The sequence below is a fragment of the Geotrypetes seraphini genome, chromosome 4 (assembly GCF_902459505.1).
Source record: "Geotrypetes seraphini chromosome 4, aGeoSer1.1, whole genome shotgun sequence".
Classification (NCBI taxonomy): Eukaryota; Metazoa; Chordata; class Amphibia; order Gymnophiona; family Dermophiidae; genus Geotrypetes; species Geotrypetes seraphini.
The window spans coordinates 106,996,127-107,019,416 of record NC_047087.1 but is presented as its reverse complement, the minus strand read 5'-3'; the positions used below and the strand labels follow the sequence as shown (position 1 = coordinate 107,019,416).

Below are 23,290 nucleotides of genomic sequence, written 5' to 3'. Positions count from 1 at the left end.
CAGGGAAGTGGTGGGAGAGAAATGCTGCTGCATAGGAGGCAGGGAGAGAGACAGATAGATAGAAAGACAGACAGACAGACAGCGGGAGGAAGGGAGACAGAAAGAAAAGAAGAAAGACACAAGGACAGGGAGATACATAGAAAGACAGACAGACAAAGGGGGCCAGGGACAGAGACAGACAGAAAGAAAGATAGCGGGAGTGAGAGAGAGACATAAATAAAGACAGATAGACATATATTCTAGCACCCGTTAATGTAACGGGCTAAAATACTAGTCTATTTATAAGCATCTTATATCTATTTATATCAATTTTATAAAAGCATCTTATATCTATTTACAATCAACGTCAGAATCATATATTACTCCTGGTGTAATTCTACGCAAATTTTTGAAAATTCTATGCATATTTCAAAATTCTGCAAAGTTTATTTATAGTGTTTTGCATAGAATTCTCCTGATGCCTGAAATTCCTTTCTGCTGTTTCCTTTCTCAGGTTTCAGCCTCCTCAGTTCCCACTCTCACTCCAGTCTCCCTCTATATCTCACCCTTCTCTCACTTGCACCCTGAATGCCCTCCTAGGCTCCCATAGTCTGGCATCTCTCTATCTCTCGCCATTGGCTAAGAATCTCTTCCTACCTTCCCATTCCCTTTCTGGTCTTGGTCATTCTCTCTTCCTCTCTGCCAACACCCCTCCCACACACACTTGCAGGTCCAGCATCCATGTCCACACACCTCACCCATCATTTCTCTCGCTTGCACCCTGAATCCCTTCACTACTCCCCAAGGTCTGGCATCTCTCCCACTCTACGGTCAAGCATCTCTTCTTTCTCACCCCCTTTCCCCTCTATTTAAAGGTCCAGCATTCATGTCCCCTCACTTCCCCCCCCCTATACTTGCAGTCCAGGATCCATATCTCCTCCTCTCCCACCCACCCCTCTACTTGCAGTCCAGGATCCATACCTCCTCCTCTCCCACTGACTGTGTTGAAACTTACAAATTGTGTTAATTCATGGAAAGATCCTGCTACCATAAAAGTTGAAGTTTTTCCTCACTGAGGTTAGTGAACTGAGCTCTAAATTTTGCTGTAGAAAAATAGCACATTCTACCACAGCTTAGTAACAATATTGTTAGAAAGCAGACTTATACTGAATGAACAAAACACAAAACCAGAGATATAGCATTCCATTCTCCAGCCCCCACCCCTCCATAAAACTCTTAGAACATACTACTATTAATCATTTCTATAGCACTACTAGTCATACGCAGTACATCAAATCATAGAAGATACAGTTCCTGCTCCAAAGAGCTTACAATCTAGTCAAGACAGAAACTGGACAAGAAGGTGCATCTATATGTACACAGTGCTCAGGTAGGGGGAATTACAGAAGGCATGACAGATATTGGTGCTTAGAAGGTGGGCTGGAATTTGGAATTGAAAGCAGCATCAAAAAAGTGGGCTTTGAACCTGGATTTGAATATTGTCAGAGACAGAGCTTGACGTACCAAGTCACACAGTTTATTCCAGGCATAAATTACAGCAAAGTAGAAGGGATGGAGTCTGGAGCTGACCGTACAGGAGAAGGGTACAGATAAGAGAGACTTACTAATGAATCTGGCTTATAGCATCTTATTTCCAAAAACATTTTCTCCCATTATCTACCAATGGCAAAAATCTTTTAGTTAAGACCCCTGCAGTGTGATGCAATAGGTCCCGACAGGAGCACTTTCAAGAATGAGCATTCTTAAGAACAGGAATAAGAATATTAGAATTTACCATTTCAGTTATGAATTCTATGACAAGGTCCTCCAGAATATCCACTGATTCAGTGTAGGGATTTTGATCATCTCCAAACCCATACATCATGCACCTTACTAAGGAAAGAGAAAACAAAACAATTTGTTAGATTGCTTTCTTTGCATCAGTCCACAAGAACTGCTAAGGTTATTAAAATTCTCTTCCAATTCTTCTTTTAAGAGGGTTGTTGGAAAAACAAAACAGAAAATACTCTTAACAGGTATAAACAAAATGTGAAAGCAAACACTAAGGGGGTTATTTAGTAGTAGTTATCATACTATTATATCCAAGTTTCCAAGTTTATTCGTTTTTTATATACCACCTATCAATGGAGATTGTCTAAGAAGACAAGGGTGCCCACACTTTTTTGGCTTGTGAATTACTTTTTTTTTTTTTAATATAATATTTCTTTATTGGGCAAAGGCAACCAAAGTAGTACAATACACAACAGGTACAAGTCCGTAATACCAAAAAGCAAGTACAGCTTAGGTACCCACACATGCTGAGGAGTTGAAGTCTACAATGCCCAATACAGTGTTTTTCAATAACCCCCACCATCCCCCTATGCATAACCCCCCATCCAACCCGCCTTCCTCACCCGACCCCCCCAGCTCCCACTTCCCTACCCCAACCCGTATGATGTGTAAACCTTCCCAAGGAGATATAAGAAAAAGTAGAAGGAGAAAAAGAGAGAGACAAAGACAAAAGAAAAAGAGTAAGATATAGTAGGGAAGACACTGCTACAAGAGACCAAGCACACCCTATGCTAGGAGAGCAGCATACGGTCCCCCATTCCGTGTCAGCACAGCCCAAATGATCAGCTATTCAACAGCATACTCCGCTCCTTATGTGAAAGGGACAACCAGTAGCCCTCCCATACCTCCTGAAATTTGTTCCACCTACTCTCATCACGTGTCCCCACCATCCTACGCTCTACAAGCGCTAACTCGTAAAGAGACATTTGCCACTGAGAAAAAGAGGGTGCATGGGGGGCCCGCCAGAATATCAAAATGGCCTTCTTGGCCAAGAGCAGTGACTTGAACACCAACAGCTTCTGCCCACCAGTACATCCGGAGAGAGCCTCTCCAGCATAGAAAAGAGCAATATCCGGGGTACACGCAGGCAGGAGGAGAGACAGTGAGGACAGGGAAGTCCACACTCGCCTCCAAAAAACCTGTATTAGAGGGCAATGCCAAAACATGTGTCCCAAGGTAGCTGGGCTCGCAAGGCATTTGGGGCAGCGTGCACTCTCCGCAAAGCCTGCACGATAAGCCCTCTGAGGAGAGATAAACATTCTCTGAAGAAATTTATAATCCTGTTCCCTGTGTAGCATATTACAGGAGAGAGTGCGCAAGAGAGTAAAACAATGAGAAAGTAAAAGTGATGGAATAGCGCTCCCCAAGTCAGCACTCCACGCCCCAGCCAGTAGATCAGCCCGCTCATTCGACAACGGCATCTGCAGCTCAGTGACATAGTATCGCAGGCGCGGAGCTGGATCCTCCCACAAGGCCAGGCTTTGCCCCAAGCTCTTCGCCACCAAGGCACGCCGTACAGTTCCCCCAAGACTAAGCACATAATGGCGAAGTTGCATATAGCTAAAGGCATCCACTTGGTCTAGCCCATACAGTGACGCCAATCCTGTAGAGGAGAGAGGGGCCCCATGATCGTCAAGAACATCCCCCACCCTGCGCATTCCCCGGGCATGCCAAAGCCGAAAAACTCGGTTATCACTACCCGGGCTAAAATGAAGATTCCCCATTAAGGGCAACATAGGAGAAGCCCCGTAATTAATCCCTAGATGTTTACAAAGCACTTTCCAGATGAGTCTCATATAGGCCCAGACAACATGTCCCCGCTGAGAAAGATCCAACTGGGCCGAGGGTGCGTGCAACAGAAACAATCCCGAAACCGGATACAGAAAATCCCTTTCCACTGAATACGTCAAAAAGGAGGAGCTCTCCAAACACCAATCTCGAATTAATCTCATACCACACGCCAGATTGTATGCTCTTAGGTCTAGCAGACCGAACCCCCCCTGCGCCTCCGGTAGCATCAAGACACGCAAGGGTAGTCGAGGCCGTCGCCCTCGCCACAAAAACAGCCTCAGGGCCCTATATAATTCCTCCAGGTCCGCCCTGCGCAGCCAGATTGGTAATGTCTGCAACAGATATAGCCACCTAGGTACCACCATCATATTATATAAAAAGATTCGACCAGCCAACGAAACTGGGAGGTCACCCCACAGGCGGAGGCTCTCAATGGACCGCCGTAACATAGGCCTGACATTTATCTCATAAAGGCACGATAAAGAAAAGGGTATGAGGACACCCAAATATTTCACCTGTAAGGAGGCCTCTTTTAAGGGGAAGTCCGACCAAAGATGGGAAATATGTAGGTGGATAGGCAATGCTTCAGATTTAGATACATTAAGTTTAAGGCCCGAGAGCTCCCCAAATTTACTAAACAAGTCCAACAAGAGAGAGAGGTGCGAGACCGGATCCGCAAGAAGAACCATGATATCATCCGCGAAGGCCATGCATCGCAGGGAAGAACCCCCGACCTCCACACCCATAAGCAAGGGATGAGTACGAATACACAACAGTAGGGGTTCCAGAAATAAAATATAAAGCAGGGGGGACAAGGGGCAGCCCTGCCTGGTGCCCCGCTGTAAGGGAAAAACCGGAGAAGTCCGCCCATTAACCAGCACGGCCGCCTCTGGACTGGAATACAAGGTACGAATAGCCCCCATAAAGAACCCATCCACCCCATATCTATGTAACAACGGGAAAAGAAAGGCCCACTCCACCCGATCAAAGGCCTTTTCGGAGTCAAAACTAATAGCCAGGGCCGGCTTCTTCCTAGAATCGCAATGGGCCAAAGCAATCAAGAGCTTACGAACATTATGGCCCGCCTGTCGCCCCTTCACAAAGCCCGCTTGATCCACCCCTACCAATGAAGGAACCAACGGGGCCAATCGGGTTGCCAAAATCCGTGCTAATATCTTCAAGTCAACATTGATGAGCGAGATAGGGCGATACGACTCCACCATAAGAGGGTCCTTACCCGGTTTGGGCAGAACCGTAATCAATGCCCGATTGGATCCATCAGGAAAATGTCCTCCCTCCACAGACTGCTGAAAATACCTTCTCAGCGGCTCAGCCACATAACCCTGCAAAAGACGATAGAACTCTCCGCTATAGCCGTCCGGACCCGGGGATTTACAAAGAGGGAGAGTCTTTATTACCCCCAAAACCTCCTCCCGGGTGATAGGGGAGGCCAGGGTCTCGCTGTCCATCTCTGAGAGTCGAGGTAAGGGGAGAGAGTCTAGGTAGTCCTGAATCGAGACATCCCTATCCACCACCTCCGCCGAGTAGAGAGAACTGTAAAAGGAGACAAAAAGCCTTTCCAAATGAGATTGATCTGTGACCAGTCGCCCCCCTGAATCTTTAAGGGAGGTAATGGAGGAGGATCCCCTCCGCGCCCTCGTCAACTGAGCCAACATTCTGCCCGGCTTGTTGCCAAAACGGTGCAATCTATACTTGTAGTAAAAAAGAGATTTTTGGGCTCGTTCATGTAAAAGGGCATGGAGCGCTGACTGTGCCATCTGAAATTCCCGCTTATTGGACCCCGTGGGGGAATTAAGGGCCATATGCCTACTCTCCCGAACCCTACGCTCAAGGGCCAGAATCTTGACTGCCATTAGTTTTTTTCGGCGAGCACAATAGGCCAGTACAGCACCTCGGAGCACCGCCTTTGCGGTCTCCCAGAATAGACACCCCTCCTCTACATGCCCACCATTAAACTCTACGTACTCCTGCCACTGCTTCTCAAGGTACACTTTAAAATCAGGGTCCGAATACAAGGACACCGGAAACCGCCACCGTCCCCCTCCACCCCGCGTGCCCCCCGCCAGGTTCACATCCATCCACACCGGAGTGTGATCGGAAATGACCAGTGCACCTATCTCGGAGTTGTGGACCTCCGAAAAAGAGAAACGGGAGAGAAAAATAAAATCAATTCTAGATGAGGAATCATGTGCTCTAGAAGTATGCGTGAAATCTTTTTCACCCGGATGCAAAGTTCTCCAGACATCCACCAGATCTAAAGCATTCATCCACGCATGTAGCCCATTATCTGATCTTCCCGACGAACATAGTTCCCCCCTAGTAGAATCCAATACAGGATCCAGAATTGAATTGAAATCTCCCAGGAGTATCAAAGGAACCCCCAGCTTCTGTGGTAAAGACATTATAACCCCCAAAAGCTTCTTATAAAAAGCCCTTTGAGCACTATTGGGAGCATACACTGATATCAAAATAATTGGACGTTGAGACAACATACCCTGAACTATTACATAATGACCCTCCGGGTCAGAAGTGACTCGTGAATGTACAAAGGGGACCGATTTATGAATCAACAAGGCCACCCCGGCCTTCGCCTTAGGAGAAGAAGCAGAATAACACTGGCCAACCCAGGACCGTTTCAGTTTACCATGCTCCTTTTCATTAAGTTTGGTCTCCTGCAGCCCCACAATGTCCGCCTGATGTCGTGCTAGGTGTTGTAAAATCTTAGTCCTCTTAATAGGGGAATTAATGCCCGACACATTCCATGTCACACAGCGCATACCCCATTTAGGTGGCATCCCAAACAGTGATCATGTAGACCCTCTGAACAAGAGTAAAGTAAACCGTTGCCTGGAGTCCCAGCCCACCCTCCAGCAACCACTCATCCAACCCTCTAATTCCCACTTCCATTCCACCACCATACGTATCCCCCCTCCCCCTTCCCGCACCTCCCCCCCAGCCCCCCCCTGCCCTGACCCCCCCATACTTCAAATACCACCTCTCCAGGAAAGGGACCCAAAAGACCCAAGTCCCCCCCTCCCCAACCTCCCACATAGCAAGCCCACACCCGTTCCTAGAAGAATAAGTAGGAAGAAGATAATAGCGAAAAATAACCACAATAGCAGTGAGTACAACAAGAACAGCAATCTGAGCAAAAATGCTGGGGATATTATGCGTAGTCGGGAACAGAGACATAAACAGGGGCCCGCTATCTCATCCCCCAGCAGAAATATTATCAAAGAACAGAACCACTTGCAGCAGATCCGTCACCCCCCATCAGGAGAGCAAACGGGGCACTGAATATGGAACAAAATATCAAGAAACACTTACGGCTGAAGAGGCCCCCAAAGAGGGACCTACTCCAGCACAATAAGAATAACAAGTAATAACATTCCGAGGCGTCTCTTCGTGCAGATAGTCCACCCGCCTCAGGGACCCTCGCACAAGCAGAAGGGCAACCTCCAAGAGATGTCAGCACTCTTCAAGTGCTGGGTGCTAGATCAGGAAACCAAAGATATACTTGCGCCCGTGCTGCCTCACAGGTATCGAACAGGAAAGGTTGGCCATTATGCAGCACCCGAAGCTTAGCTGGAAACTGAAGCGTGAATCTCATCTTTTTCTCCGATAGAAGCTTGCAGACGGTGGAGAAACTCCTACGTAAGGAAGCTACTGGAGCCGAATAGTCCTGGAACAATAAGATTCGCTGGTTTTGAAACCGAAGATCCTGTTTGTGTCTATAGTTTTTCAGCAGTAGGTCTTTCAGAGCGAAATTAAGAATCCTGATGATCACTACCCGCGGCCTGGTCACTCCGTCCTGCTTCCTGCCAAGACGATGTGCGCGCTCAATACGCAAAGGGCCCAGACCATGTGCCACGAGCAGCTCTGTCGCCAGCCATTTTTCCAAGGTAGCCAGTAAGTCCACATCCAGCACCGATTCTGGAATGCCCACTAAACGGAGGTTATTCCGCCTGGAGCGATTCTCCAGGTCATCCAGCTTTTCCTCACAGTGGATCATTTTATTTTGCAGGCGTTTAAGCTCCTCCTGAACCGATGCCAGGGTATCCTCTGCAGAGCTAACTCGATGCTCCACTTCCTGTACCCTTCCATTAAACTCTGCCACAGTCGTGGTGAGAGTTGCCAGGGTATCATGTACCTTGTCGAGGCGGGTGCCCAGCGCAGCCACCACCGCCTCTGTTAGCCGCGTGAGCGTCTCCTCGCTCACAGAATCCGCCGCGTCAGCCGCACCCGCCATCTTTCCCTCGCTAGTGGGCCCAGGTTTCAGCGTGCCTCGCTCCTTCTTCCCCGATTTTGAGGCCATCTCCGTGCTGCCTTTTTGGACAAACTTGTCCATACGCCGACAGCAACTCTGAGGGTGAATCCGGGCTGAAATATAGGTGCAGATTTTAGCGCAGGGAGGCCAGACAGGAGAGAAACCGCGGAGCTCAGGGAAAGTACGTCTCTCCCGTTCTCCGCACGGCCACGCCCCTTGTGAATTACTTTTAAAATGACCAAGTCAAAATAATCTACCAACAATAAAATTTAAAAACACACAAAGCACACTGTACGCAGAGAGAATGTTAATTATCATTTGTATTTGGGGTTTTTTTCAGAGATCAAGACAGGTGACTTTAAAATATGCAATGTCACCTCAGTAACAACCATACAAAAATAGCCAAATATACCCCCTCCCCTTTTATTAAACTGCGATACCGGTTTTTAGCGCAGGAAGCTGCGCTGAATGCCCCATGCTGCTCTCGACGCTCATAGGCTCCCTGCGCTAAAAGCCACTATTGCAGTTTAGTAAAAGGGGGCCACAGTGCAAAATATAGACAGCAGACATAAATTTTCAGACATATTTTGATCACTAAATTGAAAATAAAATCGTTTTTCCTACCTTTTTGTCTGGTGATTTACACCTACCTGTTTGCCTTCCCCTCCTTGAAGAGCTGTATCTACAAGAGATTCCTTGATAGAACACTGTCATTCCAAGCTGGCAAATGGAATAAATGTCTAACCACCCTCATTTCTAACACATCCTCCTACCAAGCCTTCAAGAAATCAATCAAAACCTCTCTTTGACAAATTTCTCTGATTCCTCCCCTTTGACAAATTTCTCTGATTCCTCCCAAATTTCTCTGATTCCTCCCCTTTGACAAATTTCTCTAATTCCTCCCAAATTTATCTGATTCCTCTTTGACAAATTTCTCTGATTCCTCTCCGACACACTTATTGCATTTCTGACTACTCTACCAATGTAACTGACAATATTCTCTGTAACATTGCTGTCTGTGTAGTCTCTTTCTATGTAAACCACTCTGAACTGCTTCTGGTATTGCGGTATACAAAATAAAGTTATTATTATTATTGGTTGTACATCCTTCTTCTGACTGTAAATCCAATATTTATTCATTTCTGCCTTTCTTTCTTTCTGCCCCCTCCCTTTTCTTTCTTTCTCTCTCCCCTTGCCCCCCTCTTTATTTCTGTCTTTCTTTATCTCCCCCGCCTGCCTGTCTTTCTCTCTCCCCCTGCCCCCCCTCTATTTCTGTTTTTATTTCTCTCTCCCCCTGCCCTCCTTCTTTATGCTGAAACAATTTTTTTATTGATAACAACAACATAGCCAAAACAAGCCAATATAAAAGATATCAACATACAAGAATAATCCAAAGTAAGTATAGACTATGTCATCAAAATATTTCCTGTGTAGTAACAGATAACTGAAAAAAGGCAGAAACCCCTCCCTCCCCCTAAACTTCTCCCAAACAGCAAGTCCCAATGACAACAACTAGAAGCTACAATTCAGCATTATGTATTCTGTCCAGCATAGTATTGAAAGGAGGAAACAGTATGTGGTAATCACAGAATACCCCCCCCCCAAAAAAAAAGGAAATAGTACCAACCGCACACAACTAGCAGCGTGCAGCACAGGACAAAGGCCTTTCTAACCCTTCCGAACCCCCCAAAAAAAGTGTAGACAGAAAAAACAAAAGTAAAGCAAAAAAAGAAAGAAAGAACGGAAGAGGAAAAAAGAAAAAAAAAAAAAAAAGAAGAGAAGCATACCAACACCACTCTGCCCCCAAAAGGGGGAACACCAAACGTCTCCTTAAAATCAGAAGGAATTCAGAATCTCACTATGTGGACGAAGTGCCAAAACCTGTATAGACTTCCCCCTCCATATTCGCGGGGGTTAGGGGCAGAGCCGTCCTGTGAATATGGAAAATCTGCGAATAATATTCGGGCCGGTTCTGCCTTTATCCCCGGCTTCCCACGGCTATTTTTAGCCCCGAAACCCTCCCTTAAGCATTACCTTGTGGTCTAGGGCAGTGTTCTTCAACCACCGGTCCATGGACCAGTACCGGTCCACAGAAATTTCCTGCCGGTCCACAGGGCCAGCACGTGCATCAGGCCCAAAACAGTGTTCTTCAACCGCTGGTCCACAGTGCGATCGATGCGGCATTATCTTTGAGTCAGCTCCCTCTTCCTCACTAATTCAGTGCACAAAGCCACAGGTAGTGGCTTCTACGGGCATCCTGCGCCTGAACTGGAAGCCTTCTCTCTGACATTGCAACGTCAGAGGGAAGGCTTTCAGATGAGGCACGGGACGTGCAAGGTGCAATTAGTGCTATTATGGGGGCAGGGTCTGGAGTGGAGATTGGGTAGAGATGGGCGGGGTCTGGCCCACGACAGCCCAGTGTTCTTCAACCGCCGGTCCACAGACCGATGCCGGTCCACAGAATAATTCTTTTATTTCTGCCGGTCCATAGGTGTAAAAAGGTTGAAAAACACTGGTCTAGGGGGTTTTCAGGCAGGAGCAATCTTCCCACACTCCTGCCCCATGCAGATCGCTCACAGGAAATGGCTGCCTTGAGTTCCCATAGTCTCTCGAGCCATTTCCTGTGAGTGATCTGCACGGAGCAGGACCGTGGGAAGATTGCTCCTGCCTGAAAAACCGCTAGATCACCAGGTAAGACAAATGAGGGGCTTACAGGGCTAAAAAAAGCCCGAAAAATTAAAATGTATTTTTTTGTCACAAATCACGAATAACCGAATCCGTAGATATGGAATTTGCGAATACGGAGGGGGAAGTGTATAGGAGTTCCAGATCTGGAGGAAGCGCTTCTTGCTCTTATGGCTATCTCATGCCGAGTTACTCTCCAAGAGCATTAAAGAGCGTAAGCGATTCCTCCAACTCCAATAGGAGGTTACAACCCCTGTCATCCAAACCGACAGAATCTCCTTCCGCCCTAACACTCCCAACTTGCGTATGAACTGTCGGGAACCCCATGCAGGAAGACGAAACACCTCATATTTATCCAACAGCAAACCGATTGCAGAAAGGGGTAAGAAGCAATGAAACAGATGTTCAGCAAATCTTTGAAGCCCAGTCTGAAAAGCTACACTGTCTGGCAGGACCAAAATGCGTGAAAAAGGTATGGGCCTGCAATGAGCATTTTTGACAAAGAGAGGTAGGTGCATGATCTGCATAAAAAAGCTGCTCCTATGTAAAATAGGCTCAATACAGAGTACAGAATTGGCATTCCCGCAAGTCGGCACTAACAGAAATCTCAGGAATCCCTTTAATTAAAGCAAGGAGATTGATGGAATCGGAGGAGGGGAGGGAGGGCATCCCCAAATCTTGGCTCCATTGAAAACGCAACGCATCCCTGTCCTAAAAGTTGATGAAAAGTCTGTTATAGGCCCGAAACTGTGAAAACCATCCTCTAGAAAAGGTTCTAAAACTTCCTGTAATTTAGCTTCAATCAGAAACTGCAGTGCAGCATGGGGCAGGAACCCAACATAATGTTGGAGTTGTTTGTAAGCCAAGAAATCGCACAACAACAAACCACAGTTGTTTTGAAGAAAGGCCCATGGCATCAGACCACCATCCTCCCGTAACACATGAGTCAAGAGAATGAAATCCTGGGCTAACATTCTACAGAAACTGGCATTATCCGAGCCTGAGGAAAATTGCAAATTAAAGCAAAAAATGAAGACGGAAAGTGAGGTAAATAGGAAAACATTGATTGTAGAATGGCCTGAGAACGTGATCAATATGGAATTGAACAGTTCAATATTAGCAGAATATTGTAAAGTTGAAAGAATCCCTCGAGGTCTCAGGATTCTTAAAGAACCTCAGATTTTTAAAGATGATGAAGCATTTTGTAGAGAAATGGAGGATGATTTTGAACAAATGCTCCTTGGACCTAATGCTCCTGATAATTGAGAGAAGTAATGTTATGTTAAATGAACAGAAGATTAAATTAGATCAAGAATTAAAGATTTTTAAAGATTCAATGTCTCTTGAACAGTTTGAATTACAAATGAAAGAGATCAACATAAAATTAGATACATATCGAGAGTCCATTAAAAGGAATAAAATCAGAAAATTTAAAAAAGATGAATGGGACTATGTGAACAACAGTGTGTATAATTGGTCTAATAAGAAAGCCAAAATCCAGACAGATGATCAATCGCAAAACACCAGTGCTTCAGTTATCAGCATAACCACATCAGGGAGTTCTAGTTCTTTATCCTCAGGGAGTTTTTCTTCAAGCAACAAAATTTTTTTATGGCAGAACAGAGGCAGAAACAGAGGAAAGAGAGGAAAAGGTCAAAACAAGTCAAGACCTATGTCCAGATCACAGACCAAACAAGTGGGGTGGTAATTAATATTTCTAACAAAAATTTGACATCAGCAGAAATATCACTCATTTCAAGGGGCCTCTCCTTTGTTCCTATTAAACCGTTTAATGCTTTCCAATTCAATATTGATCTGGAAAAATTTATCAGAAAATTACATTTAAGAATATTCTTCTTTGGCAAAGAAAATCAAGAAGATCATACCATTTTAAATCTAAATGGTATCCTCCAACTCCATTGGATGAAAATATTAAAATCTTTAAAGAATGTGTAATTAAAGAAATTGAGCAATACAAATCTAAGAGTTTTCAAAGATATCAAAATTTGAATAGAGAAGAAAGATCAGCATTGTTGAATTTAAGTCAGGATTCAGACATTATTGTACGTAAAGCAGATAAAGGAGGGGCAATAGTTGTTCAAAATAAAATAGATTATCATAAAGAAATTGAAAATCAGTTAACAGATAAGAATGTTTACCATGCTACTAGTTTAGATTCTACTAAACGCCATATGAGTAAGATTTTAAAAATCATAACAGGAGACAGAAAAGGTTTTCTAACAGAAAGAGATAAGAGATATCTATTGAATGAGCATCCAATCACACCAATATTCTATACCCTTCCTAAGATTCATAAAAACAAGGAGAAACCAGCAGGACGTCCTATTATGTCATCTAAAGGATCAGTGTTAGAACCTCTATCTTGTTTTGTTAATTATTTCCTTAATCCAATGGTTGAGAATAGCCCTTCATACATTAGAGACACCAGTCATGTATTAAATTTGCTATCTGAAATACCAGAAGATTTTCCATTTATTATGGTTTCATTTGATGTGGCATCTCTTTATACATTGATACCACAAAATGAAGCTATTGAGATAGTGAAAGATTCTTTAGACAAAAGAGAGAGACCTCATCTTATTCTTACCGATTTTTTAATGCAATTAACATCGATAGCAATGAAGGAGAATTATTTTCTTTATAAAGAAAACTATTATATACAAAAAAGAGGAGTAGCTATTGGAGCTACCTTTGCTCCCTCAATAGCAAATTTATACATGACAAAATTTGAGTTAGAATGGGTAAAAAATTCTCCATTTTCACAATACATTTATCTGTGGCGTAGATTTATAGATGATATCATAATGTTATGGAAGGGCCCAGAAAATGCATTGAAGAGTTTTTTAAACTGGTTGAACTCTTGTGATGAAAACTTGAAATTCACGATGATTTATTCTGCAACTAAATTAAATTTCTTAGATTTAGAAATTCAACAAGAACACAATATCTTTAAAACGGATGTTTATATTAAGGAAACAGATAGAAACACTCTTATCTTATGAGAGTAATCATCCTGGTAAATTAAAAAACAGTCTTCCTTATTCACAATTTATTAGACTGAAGAGGAATTGTTCTGATGACGACAAATTCAAGAAAGGAAAGATTTTGGAGAAAAGATTACTTGAAAGAGGATATCCTAGGAATATAATTAGAAAAGCATTTAAAAGAGCTAAATATTGTAATAGAGATTGGTTATTATTGAAAACAACTAAAGAAAAAGTCAATGAAGATACTATATCTTGTGTCATCAGATACAATGGATTGAGTAAATTAATAGCCACTACTTTACATAAATACTGGGATATCATCACCATACACCCGGAAATGAAAGATCTGAATTTAAGAATAGCCTTTTCAAGAGAAAAGAATTTGAAAGAAATCTTAAAAACGGGTGAAAATCAGCACAGTGAAAAGAAACATGGTTTACCCCTTGGCTTTTATAAATGCCTCACATGCAATATATGTGATATATGTTTGCAAACAAAATCATTTAGGAATCCAATTGACAATAAAGAATATAAAATAATTCATTTATTGAATTGCAAATCCACATTCATAATATATATAGTCATCTGCCCTTGTAAGAAGTTATATGTCGGAAGACCACCAGAGCTTTTAAAGTTAGGTTGTTAGAACATAAATTTAATATAAAATGCTCTAAAACTTCAGAACCCTTGGTGGAACATTGCATTCAGTACCAGCACAAGTTTGAGGATCTGAAATATCTGGCAGTGGATCGTGTAACATCAGAGAAAAGAGGAGGAAATAGGAGAAATAAGTTACTACAGAAAGAAATAAAATGGACATTTATGTTGAATTCAGTAGAACCAAATGGACTGAATGGATACATTGATTGGAAACCATTCATATGATTTTTTTTGTTCAAGGCTATTTGAAATATTGGATGGGTACATTTATTTATGGACAATAAGTTGTATTAGAGTTATGTGATATTTTTATTGTATTTATCCCTGATCAGTAGGTTGGATTGAGATTTCATAATAAGACATATAATATATTTTTAGGTTTTAATCAGACATATTATCAAGACAATTGTGTGATTTATTTAAAATTTTCAATCAGATATTGACAGGATTTAAGTGAGATATGTCCATATAATTACTGAAAAGGATGTCAGTTTTTTAATGGATAGGATTTATGAATTTTAACTGATATGAGCAAACACAATTTATAGTATTATAGTAGTTTAGTATTTAAATATAAAATATATATAAGTTATTTTTTATCATATGAATTGAAATCATTAAGGAAAGTGTTGTGATTTCTGTACACGTATCAATGAAGACATTAGCACTTTAGTTCATTTTGGTTTTATAGTTGGGTACACAATAGAATCATTTAAATGAATTGTTTTCAGTTGGATCTGTTTTTATCAGCTGCTCACAAATTGTGTATTTGATTAATTTTATACGCATGTGCTCACATTTATTGGTGACGCTATAGGTTGTTAATGCGCAAGCGCCAATTTCCATAAAGTTAAATGATTTAGTAAACAGGTATAGCAGTTTTAGCTTTTGTCTGCTCTGTATAAAAGTAATAGCTAGCTTAGTAATAAAAGAAACATTTAAGTGTATTGATTCCAGTAATATACGTTTTCGTTGGTTATTTATAAATCGTGCATATGATTAATTTAAGGCGCATGCGCTAACATTTACAAGTGACGATTTGGTCATTTCAAGGTGCATGCGCTAACATCTATAAATAACAATGAATGATTTGGGAATTTCGCAGAGCAGCTCTAGCCCCCAAACAAAGAGGATGCCGAAATAAGGTTGGTAGATTGTGGACTAATTTGTGATAGTAAGGACTTCTCTTAGCTAGCTTGCTAAATATTTTGTATAAAATTAACCTTGGGTATTTTGGTCAGTCTCTACAATGGATATTATTGGTGATGGTAAATAAAGTAGCGTTTAATTGTAGTTTAAAACAATGAGTCTGCTGAACTAGTCTTTTTGTAATTTTTATAAATTTAAGGTAAGTTTGGTTTTATTTTAATTTAACTGAAACCTATAATTAGCGTGTTATTTAATTCAACTGAAACCCATAATTAACGTGTTATCTAATAGTCATACAGCCATTTTGAATGGCTTCCTATATAGGTTAGATCCTGTTGATTTCTAATGATTATTTTTTAAACGGTTTTTAATGGGAATTGAATTCCGTTTGATTCTTTAGTAAGTTTCATCGAGTGCACAAATTATTAAATGTTTTAACATATAAATAATGAATTACACTTGATTTTTCACTAGTTTTGTTAGTTTAGATTTTCAATTAAATCAAAATTTGTTTGAGTTATGTTTTTAAACAGCTTAGTAATGGTTCCTCATGAAGATCAGGCTCCGTTAATTAATTACCAATGATTATGGTTTTAAATAGAATTGAATTCAATTGACCTCTCATAAACTTTATAGAGATATTTGAACATATAACTATTGAATAATGCTCGGGGCTGGTTGGCTATCTCTGGTTTTGGAAATTTAGATGAGTAGAATTGAAAGACATTTATTGTTGGATTTAATCTTAAATTTTCAACTAAATGTCCTGCTTATCAACTAATTAAATGAAATGTAGTAAATTTTGTATCAGTAATATCAATGACAGCTGATAGCAGAATGAAAGTTTCAATGAAATATTTTTGTAAGTGAGTTTTAAATATATGTATCTTGTTTCTAAGCTTTGTAACATTTAGGATAATGATGACAATTAATGTATTAATAGTCTTATGTAGAGATTTTATATTTAACTATACATTTGTCTATTTATTCAGTGGTAGTAACATATATAATTAATGAATCTAAATTATGAATTGATTACATGAAAAGTTATCATTACATAATATCTGGATTAATTATGAAAGTAGATAGAGATGTTGACTAATGTACTAACAGTTATATTTATAGATTTTATACATTTGTCGATTTATTCAGTAGTAGTAATTTACGTAGAATGAATGAATGGAAGTGTATGAATTGAACAGATGGAAGGTTACTATTACATAATATATGGATTAATTACTAGAGTAGATAGAGAACATATAAATTCTTAATATATAAAAATTCTTGAATTATAAAAATTTTTTAATTATGTTAGGATATTGTATTTTGATCATTTATATATGTAGATTATGTTTATATTCATTTATTTAAAAGTTAGAACACAGTTTCAGGGATGCTAATGAGATATGTTATAATTCTTTGTATTGTGCAGTGCTCCTTGTTTGAACCCTTGAGAAAGCCTGTTTAGGCGAAACGGGTCCCATCAGGGCATGCAAATGACACTGCAATATAGGATAAGTAAAAATATTTACAAATTGTTGTTATTTTTTATTTTGTACTAGATCAACAGTTTAATTTAAAAAAGTAACACATCAACATATAGAGTCAGCATTTTTTGCTACCATTCCATGGTCAGTTAGAACTATATTCTAAGACATAGCAAGATAAGTTCTCAGGCCATTCTACAATCAATCCCTAACGAGTGAGGTTGACTTTTGCTGTGAAAATGGAAAATTCCCAGAAATAGGCAAATATTGAGTAACTCTGGGATTATCACCCCACAACTTCAATAAAACCTTCCAAACCGTATGCAGGGACGAGAGAAGAAAGCTTCTCTTCAAATGTGGAGGAAGCTGTAGAAGGGAGAAAACATGCCAAAAAAAGGCTTGGTCTAGTGCTTTGGGGGGGTAAAGTTCTGATGGTCCGAGCACCACTCCCCCAAGTGCCAGGTTAAACAGGCTAAATTGTAAGACCGTATATTAGGAATTCCCGGCCCCCTTGAGCCTAGGTTCCCAACATAAATTTAAGGATAGTTTAGGTTTCTTCCCTTGCCACAGAAAACGAGATAAGAGTGAGTACACTTCTCCCTCCGTATTCATGGTGGATGCGGGTGGAACATAGCCATGAATATGGAAAAACTACAAATTACTTTTTATATGTTATTAGTGTTTTTTTGTAAAAGTCAGCTTTTTTACTATTGAAACTAGAGAGCTGCACTGGAACGGGGATGACGGGAATCCTGCGGGTTCCCCCTTTGGGTCACGGGGATCCTGTGGAGACGCCCCCTAGGGTCGCGGGGATCCCGTGGGGACGCCCCTTAGGGTCGCAGGGATCCCGTGGGGATGCCCCCTAGGGTCGCGGGGATCCTGCAGGGTTGGATCGCAGTGCACGACTCGAGCCTCAAGGGTAGTCTCCTTCTCCTTACCTGCCCTGCCGCAGCACACAGCCAACCGGAAGTCTTCCCGATGTCAGCGCTGACGTCGGAGGGAGGGCTTAAGCAAAGCCCTCCCTTCCTCTGACGTCAGTGCTGACATCGGGAAGACTTCCGGTCGGCTGTGTGCGGCAGGGCAGGTAGGGAGAAGGCAATGACGTACGAAAGAGGGGGGGGGGGGCGGTTCACCCCGGGGAATGTGCACAGCCGGTCAGGTCCCCCGATCGACCGACAACAGGCCCGGCCGACAAACCTCCGTGCCCTGTAGCCGCGAAAGCACAGTTACTTACCGTAACAGGTGTTATCCAGGGACAGCAGGCATATATTCTCACATGTGGGTGACGTCATCTACGGAGCCCCAGCGCGGACAGCTTTTCAAGCAAACTTGCTAGAAGTTTCACGTTTGCACACTGCACCACGCATGTGCTAGCCTTCTTGCCCACTAGAGGGCGCATCCCCACCTCGTGGTCCTCAGTTCCATATCATAGCAAAGAAAGCCATCCCCGGGGAGGTGGGCGGGTTGTGAGAATATATGCCTGCTGTCCCTGGATAACACCTGTTACGGTAAGTAACTGTGCTTTATCCCAGGACAAGCAGGCATGATATTCTCACATGTGGGTGACCTCCAAGCCAACCAAAAAAGGGCAGGTGGGAGGATGGCAAATTATGAAAACAGATTACGTAACACCGACTGGCCAAACCGGCCGTCGCTTCTGGACAAAGTGTCCAGACAGTAGTGGGAGGTGAACGTATGAACCGAAGACCAAGTGGCAGCTTTACAAATGTCCTCCATAGGCGTAGATCGGAGGAAAGCCACAGAAGCTGCCATCGCCCGGACTTTATGACCCGTAACACGACCCGCAAGCGGGAGACCAGCCTGAGCGTAGCAAAAAGAAATACAAGCAGCTAACCAGTTGGACAAGGTGCGCTTTGAAACCGGGTGTCCCAAACGATTAGGATCAAAGGACAAAAATAATTGAGTAACCTTCCGATGAGACTTGGTACGTTGGAGATAAAATGCCAACGCCCTCTTACAGTCAAGGGTATGAAGCGCCGCCTCACCAGGATGAGAATGGGGCTTCGGAAAAAACACCGGAAGGACAATAGACTGATTGAGGTGGAAATCAGACACAACTTTAGGTAAAAATTTGGGATGGGTGCGGAGAACCACCTTATCATGATGAAACACCGTGAAAGGAGGATCCGCCACCAAAGACTGTAGTTCACTAATTCGACGAGCAGACGTGAGTGCAATCAAAAAGACTACTTTCCAAGTAAGAAACTTAAGGTGCGACTTGTCGATGGGCTCAAAGGGAGGCTTCATAAGCTGAGCCAAGACCACATTAAGATCCCACACCACCGGAGGAGGTTTCAGAGGAGGATGGATATTCACTAGCCCCTTCATGAAACGCGTCACCAGAGGATGAAGAGAGAGAGAACGACCCTCAAGATGCCGATGGAATGCTGCAATGGCACTGAGATGTACCCGAATGGAAGTCGTTTTCAGGCCAGACTCAGACAAATGCAAAAGATATTCCAGAACCGAAGCCACAGGCACCGAATCTGGTTCCAGACTATTCAAAGAACACCAGGATGTAAACCTGGTCCATTTCTGAGTATAGCACAGCCGAGTCGAGACCTTACGCGAGGCCTCCAAAACGTCCCTCACGGCCCGAGACACCGGAATCGAAGTCAGGGGGAGAGAAACCAAGCAGTCAGATGTAAAGACTGAAGATTGGGATGCAACAGCGAACCCCGACTCTGAGACAGCAGAGAGGGAAACACCGGCAGAAGCAGAGGTTCCCTGGTACTGAGTTGAAGAAGTAGGGAGAACCAGGGCTGTCTGGCCCAACGAGGCGCAATGAGGATCATGGAGGCTCCGGTCGATCTGAGATGAACCAGCGTTCTCAAAATCAGAGGAAACGGCGGAAACGCAGAAAGGAACCTCCCCTCCCATTCGAGGAGGAAGGCATCCGCCTCGAGACGATCCGGAGAGTAAATCCGAGAGCAATAGAGGGGCAGCTTGCGAGTCTCCGGAGAGGCAAACAGATCCACCTGAGGAGTACCCCAGCGGTCGAAAACCTCGCGAAGTACTCGGGAGTTCAGAGACCATTCGTGCGGCTGGAGAAGACGACTGAGTTTGTCTGCCAGCTGGTTCTGCTCTCCCTGAATGTACACCGCCCGCAGGAATATGTTCTGGGAGATCGCCCAGTCCCAAAGGCGGAGGGCCTCTTGACACAGGGGCCAAGAGCCCGTACCCCCCTGTTTGTTTACATAGTACATCGCTACCTGGTTGTCCGTCCGCACGAGTACCAACTGGTCGCGTAGTAGGTGGACAAAAGCTCGCGCAGCTAGAAAAATGGCGCGAAGCTCCAGCACATTGATGTGGCTCCGACGATCCTCGGCAGACCACAGACCTTGCGTCCTCAGACCGTCCAGGTGCGCTCCCCACGCATACTCGGAGGAGTCCGTCGTCAAGACCTTGGTGTGAGGAGGAACGAGAAACAGCAAACCCCCTGACAAATTGGAAGAGACGGTCCACCAACGGAGCGATCGACGTAAACAAGGAGTCACTGCTATCCGGGAAGACACCGGATCGCGATCCTGTCGCCACTGGGACGCCAGAGTCCATTGCGGGATTCTCAAGTGCAAGCGAGCGAACGGCGTAACGTGAACCGTCGACGCCATGTGGCCCAGCAAAACCATCATGTGCTGGGCCGACATCTGCGATTGCCCTTGACAATGGCGACTCCACCGAAGCAGAGTCTCCCGTCGAGGCGGGGGGAGAAAAGCGCGGAGGCGAACCGTGTCCAGCACGGCTCCAATGAACTGGAGAGACTGCGCCGGACGCAACTGAGACTTGGGGAAATTCACTTCGAACCCCAGGTCCTGCAAAAGACTGATAGTCTGTCGGGTCGCTAAGATAACCCCCTCCCTGGACGGGGCCTTGATCAGCCAATCGTCCAGATAGGGAAAGACCTGCAGACCCCGCGAGCGCAGGGCCGCCGCCACCACCACCATACACTTGGTGAATACCCGAGGGGAAGATGACAGCCCGAAGGGAAGAACCCGATACTGCAGGTGCAAATCCCCGACCTGAAAACGCAAGAACTTGCGGCAAGCGGGATGCACCGGAACATGGGTGTAAGCTTCCTTCAAGTCCAGGGAGCACATCCAATCTCCCTCGTCCAAAAGTGGATAGAGAACCGGGAGCGATAACATACGGAACTTCTCCCGGACCAGGAACTTGTTGAGCTTCCGGAGGTCCAAAATGGGGCGCAAGTCCCCGGTCTTTTTTGGGACCAAAAAGTAACGGGAGTAAAACCCCTGGCCCATCTGATCGCGAGGTACCACCTCGACCGCCCTGAGACTCAACAAGGCCCTGGCTTCCTCCAGGAGAAGGGCCAGCTGGTTCCGATTGGGAGGGCAAGCCCCGGGGGGCAAGTCCGGAGGCGGACAGGAGAAGTTTAGCGAATAGCCGTCTGAGATTATCCGGAGCACCCATGCGTCCGACGTGATCGCCGACCAGGCCCCGGCAAAAGCCGTCAGCCGACCCCCGATGGGGAGGGGGGTGGCGCGATATTGCGGTGAGGGCCCGCCCCCAACCGCCTATCCCGTCAAAAGGACGGCGCGGCCTTGGCGGCCCCCTGCGCGGCAGGTTTAGAGGGGCCACCCCTGCTCTGCTGGGGCTGTCTCCGAGGGGGCGGTCTGGAGAAGGCCGGTGTGGACTTCTGAGGGTACCTCCTCGGGGGCTGCCGGAAGGGACGCTGGGCAGGAGCCTTAGGCTTCGGCCGCACCAGAGAGGCCAGGGAGCGTTCCTGTTTAGACAGTCGCTCCGTCGCCGCATCCAAAGAGTCATCAAATAATTCCACCCCAACACAAGGCAAGTTTGCCAGGCGTTCCTGCAAATTTGACTCCATCTCGAGGGTCCGAAGCCACGCCAGCCGGCGCATGGCCACTGCACAGGCGGACACCCTCGAGGCGAGTTCAAACGCATCATAAACTGCGTGGAATAAATACAGGCGCAACTGGGTCAGATTCGAACTAAAGGTGGCGAACCGGTCCCTATGCGACTCCGGCATCACCTCACGAAAAGAGGGGAGGTCCTTCACCATCGTACGGAGGAAGGAAGAGTACGAAAATGCATAGTTCAGGACCCTTGCAGCCATCAGAGAGTTCGCATAGAGACGACGGCCAAATTTGTCAAGGGTCCGGCCCTCCCTACTCGGTGGGACCGTCGCCGAGACCCTGGAGGGTTGCGATTTCTTGACCGCCGATTCCACTAGGAGCGAAGTATGGGAAAGTTGGCCCTTCTCAAACCCTTTGATGGGGAGGGTGCGATACTTAGACTCCATTTTGGAGGGGACCACCGCGACCGTCAAAGGAGCCTCAAGATTCCGCAGGAAGGTCTGGCAGAGGACCTTGTTAATCGGAAGGCGCGGGGACTCCCTAGGAGGGGCAGGAAGATCCTGCTCCTCCAAGAACTCCTTGGTGTGAGTGGACCCTTCAGACAAGTCAACACCCAAAGCCGCCGCCATATCCTGCACAAACCTGGTAAAGGATGAGGGTTTAGCAGGAGGAGAGGGAGACCGCGACTTCCCGGCGGAGCCGAAGGGAGAGGCCTCGTGAGAGTATCTGGGCTCCCTCCCCGACCCCGACCCCAACGAGGCACAGTCCTGCGACCTCGACGGAGTCGGAGACCGGGTGCGTCGGAAGGAACCCCTCGGGGATCCCCCCGGGGTCCGAGGCACCGAAGCCCGACCCTTCGGCCCCGGCGAGGAAGCCCGAGAGCTCTCCCTGGCCGGAGACCGGAACAAAATGGGGTTATCGACACGCAGGTCCCGCACCTGCAAGGCATCGGCCCCGGCCGGCGACGAGCGACCACGCCGCCGAGGCGAGGTCCGAGACCGCTTGGCCTTCTTCGGCTTGCGCCTCGCTCGAGACCGGCCCGAGGGCGATGAACCTCGCGAGGACCCCGAGGACGAAGATGAGATTCTTCGCACCCGGCGCACCTTGTCCTTCGGGCGCACGCTACGCTCAGGCGGATCCCGCGAAGCCGGGTCCGAGGGTACCGCCGAGGTCGAGGCCGTGGGCGCCTCGGGAGCCGAAGCCCTGGTACCCGAGGCCGAGGTCGCCAACTGCGGGGCCACCGAGGCCGAAGCCTCCGGGGCCGAAGCCGCCGAGGCCGAAGCCTGCTGCAGCTGGTCAATGGCCCCGGTGAGCTCCGAGGCGATCAACGCCCGGAGCAATTCTTGGAACACAGGGATTGACATTCCCTGTGGCAAGACCTGCCGCTGCTCCTCGGAGGGCGACCTCGGTCTCGAGTATTCCCTCGGGGCAGCGGACGCGGGCAACTTGGGTTTAACAGAGGCGGACCCACCCGCCGACGAGCCCGAGGATGGCTTTTTGGACGATCCTGGAGCTGAGGAGGGAAGCGGAGACTTACCC

At 45.5% G+C, this 23,290-nt stretch overlaps 1 protein-coding gene across 1 annotated transcript in view; it reads right to left on the bottom strand.

Moving 5' to 3' along the window:
* The window catches only part of TAF13 (TATA-box binding protein associated factor 13), a 79,391-nt gene that overhangs the window by 21,483 nt on the left and 34,618 nt on the right, over nucleotides 1–23,290 (bottom strand). Inside the window, exon 3 of the mRNA XM_033940390.1 lies at nucleotides 1,775–1,872. Coding sequence (XP_033796281.1) covers nucleotides 1,775–1,872 — 98 coding nt within the window. The remainder of the gene's footprint in view (nucleotides 1–1,774; nucleotides 1,873–23,290) is intronic.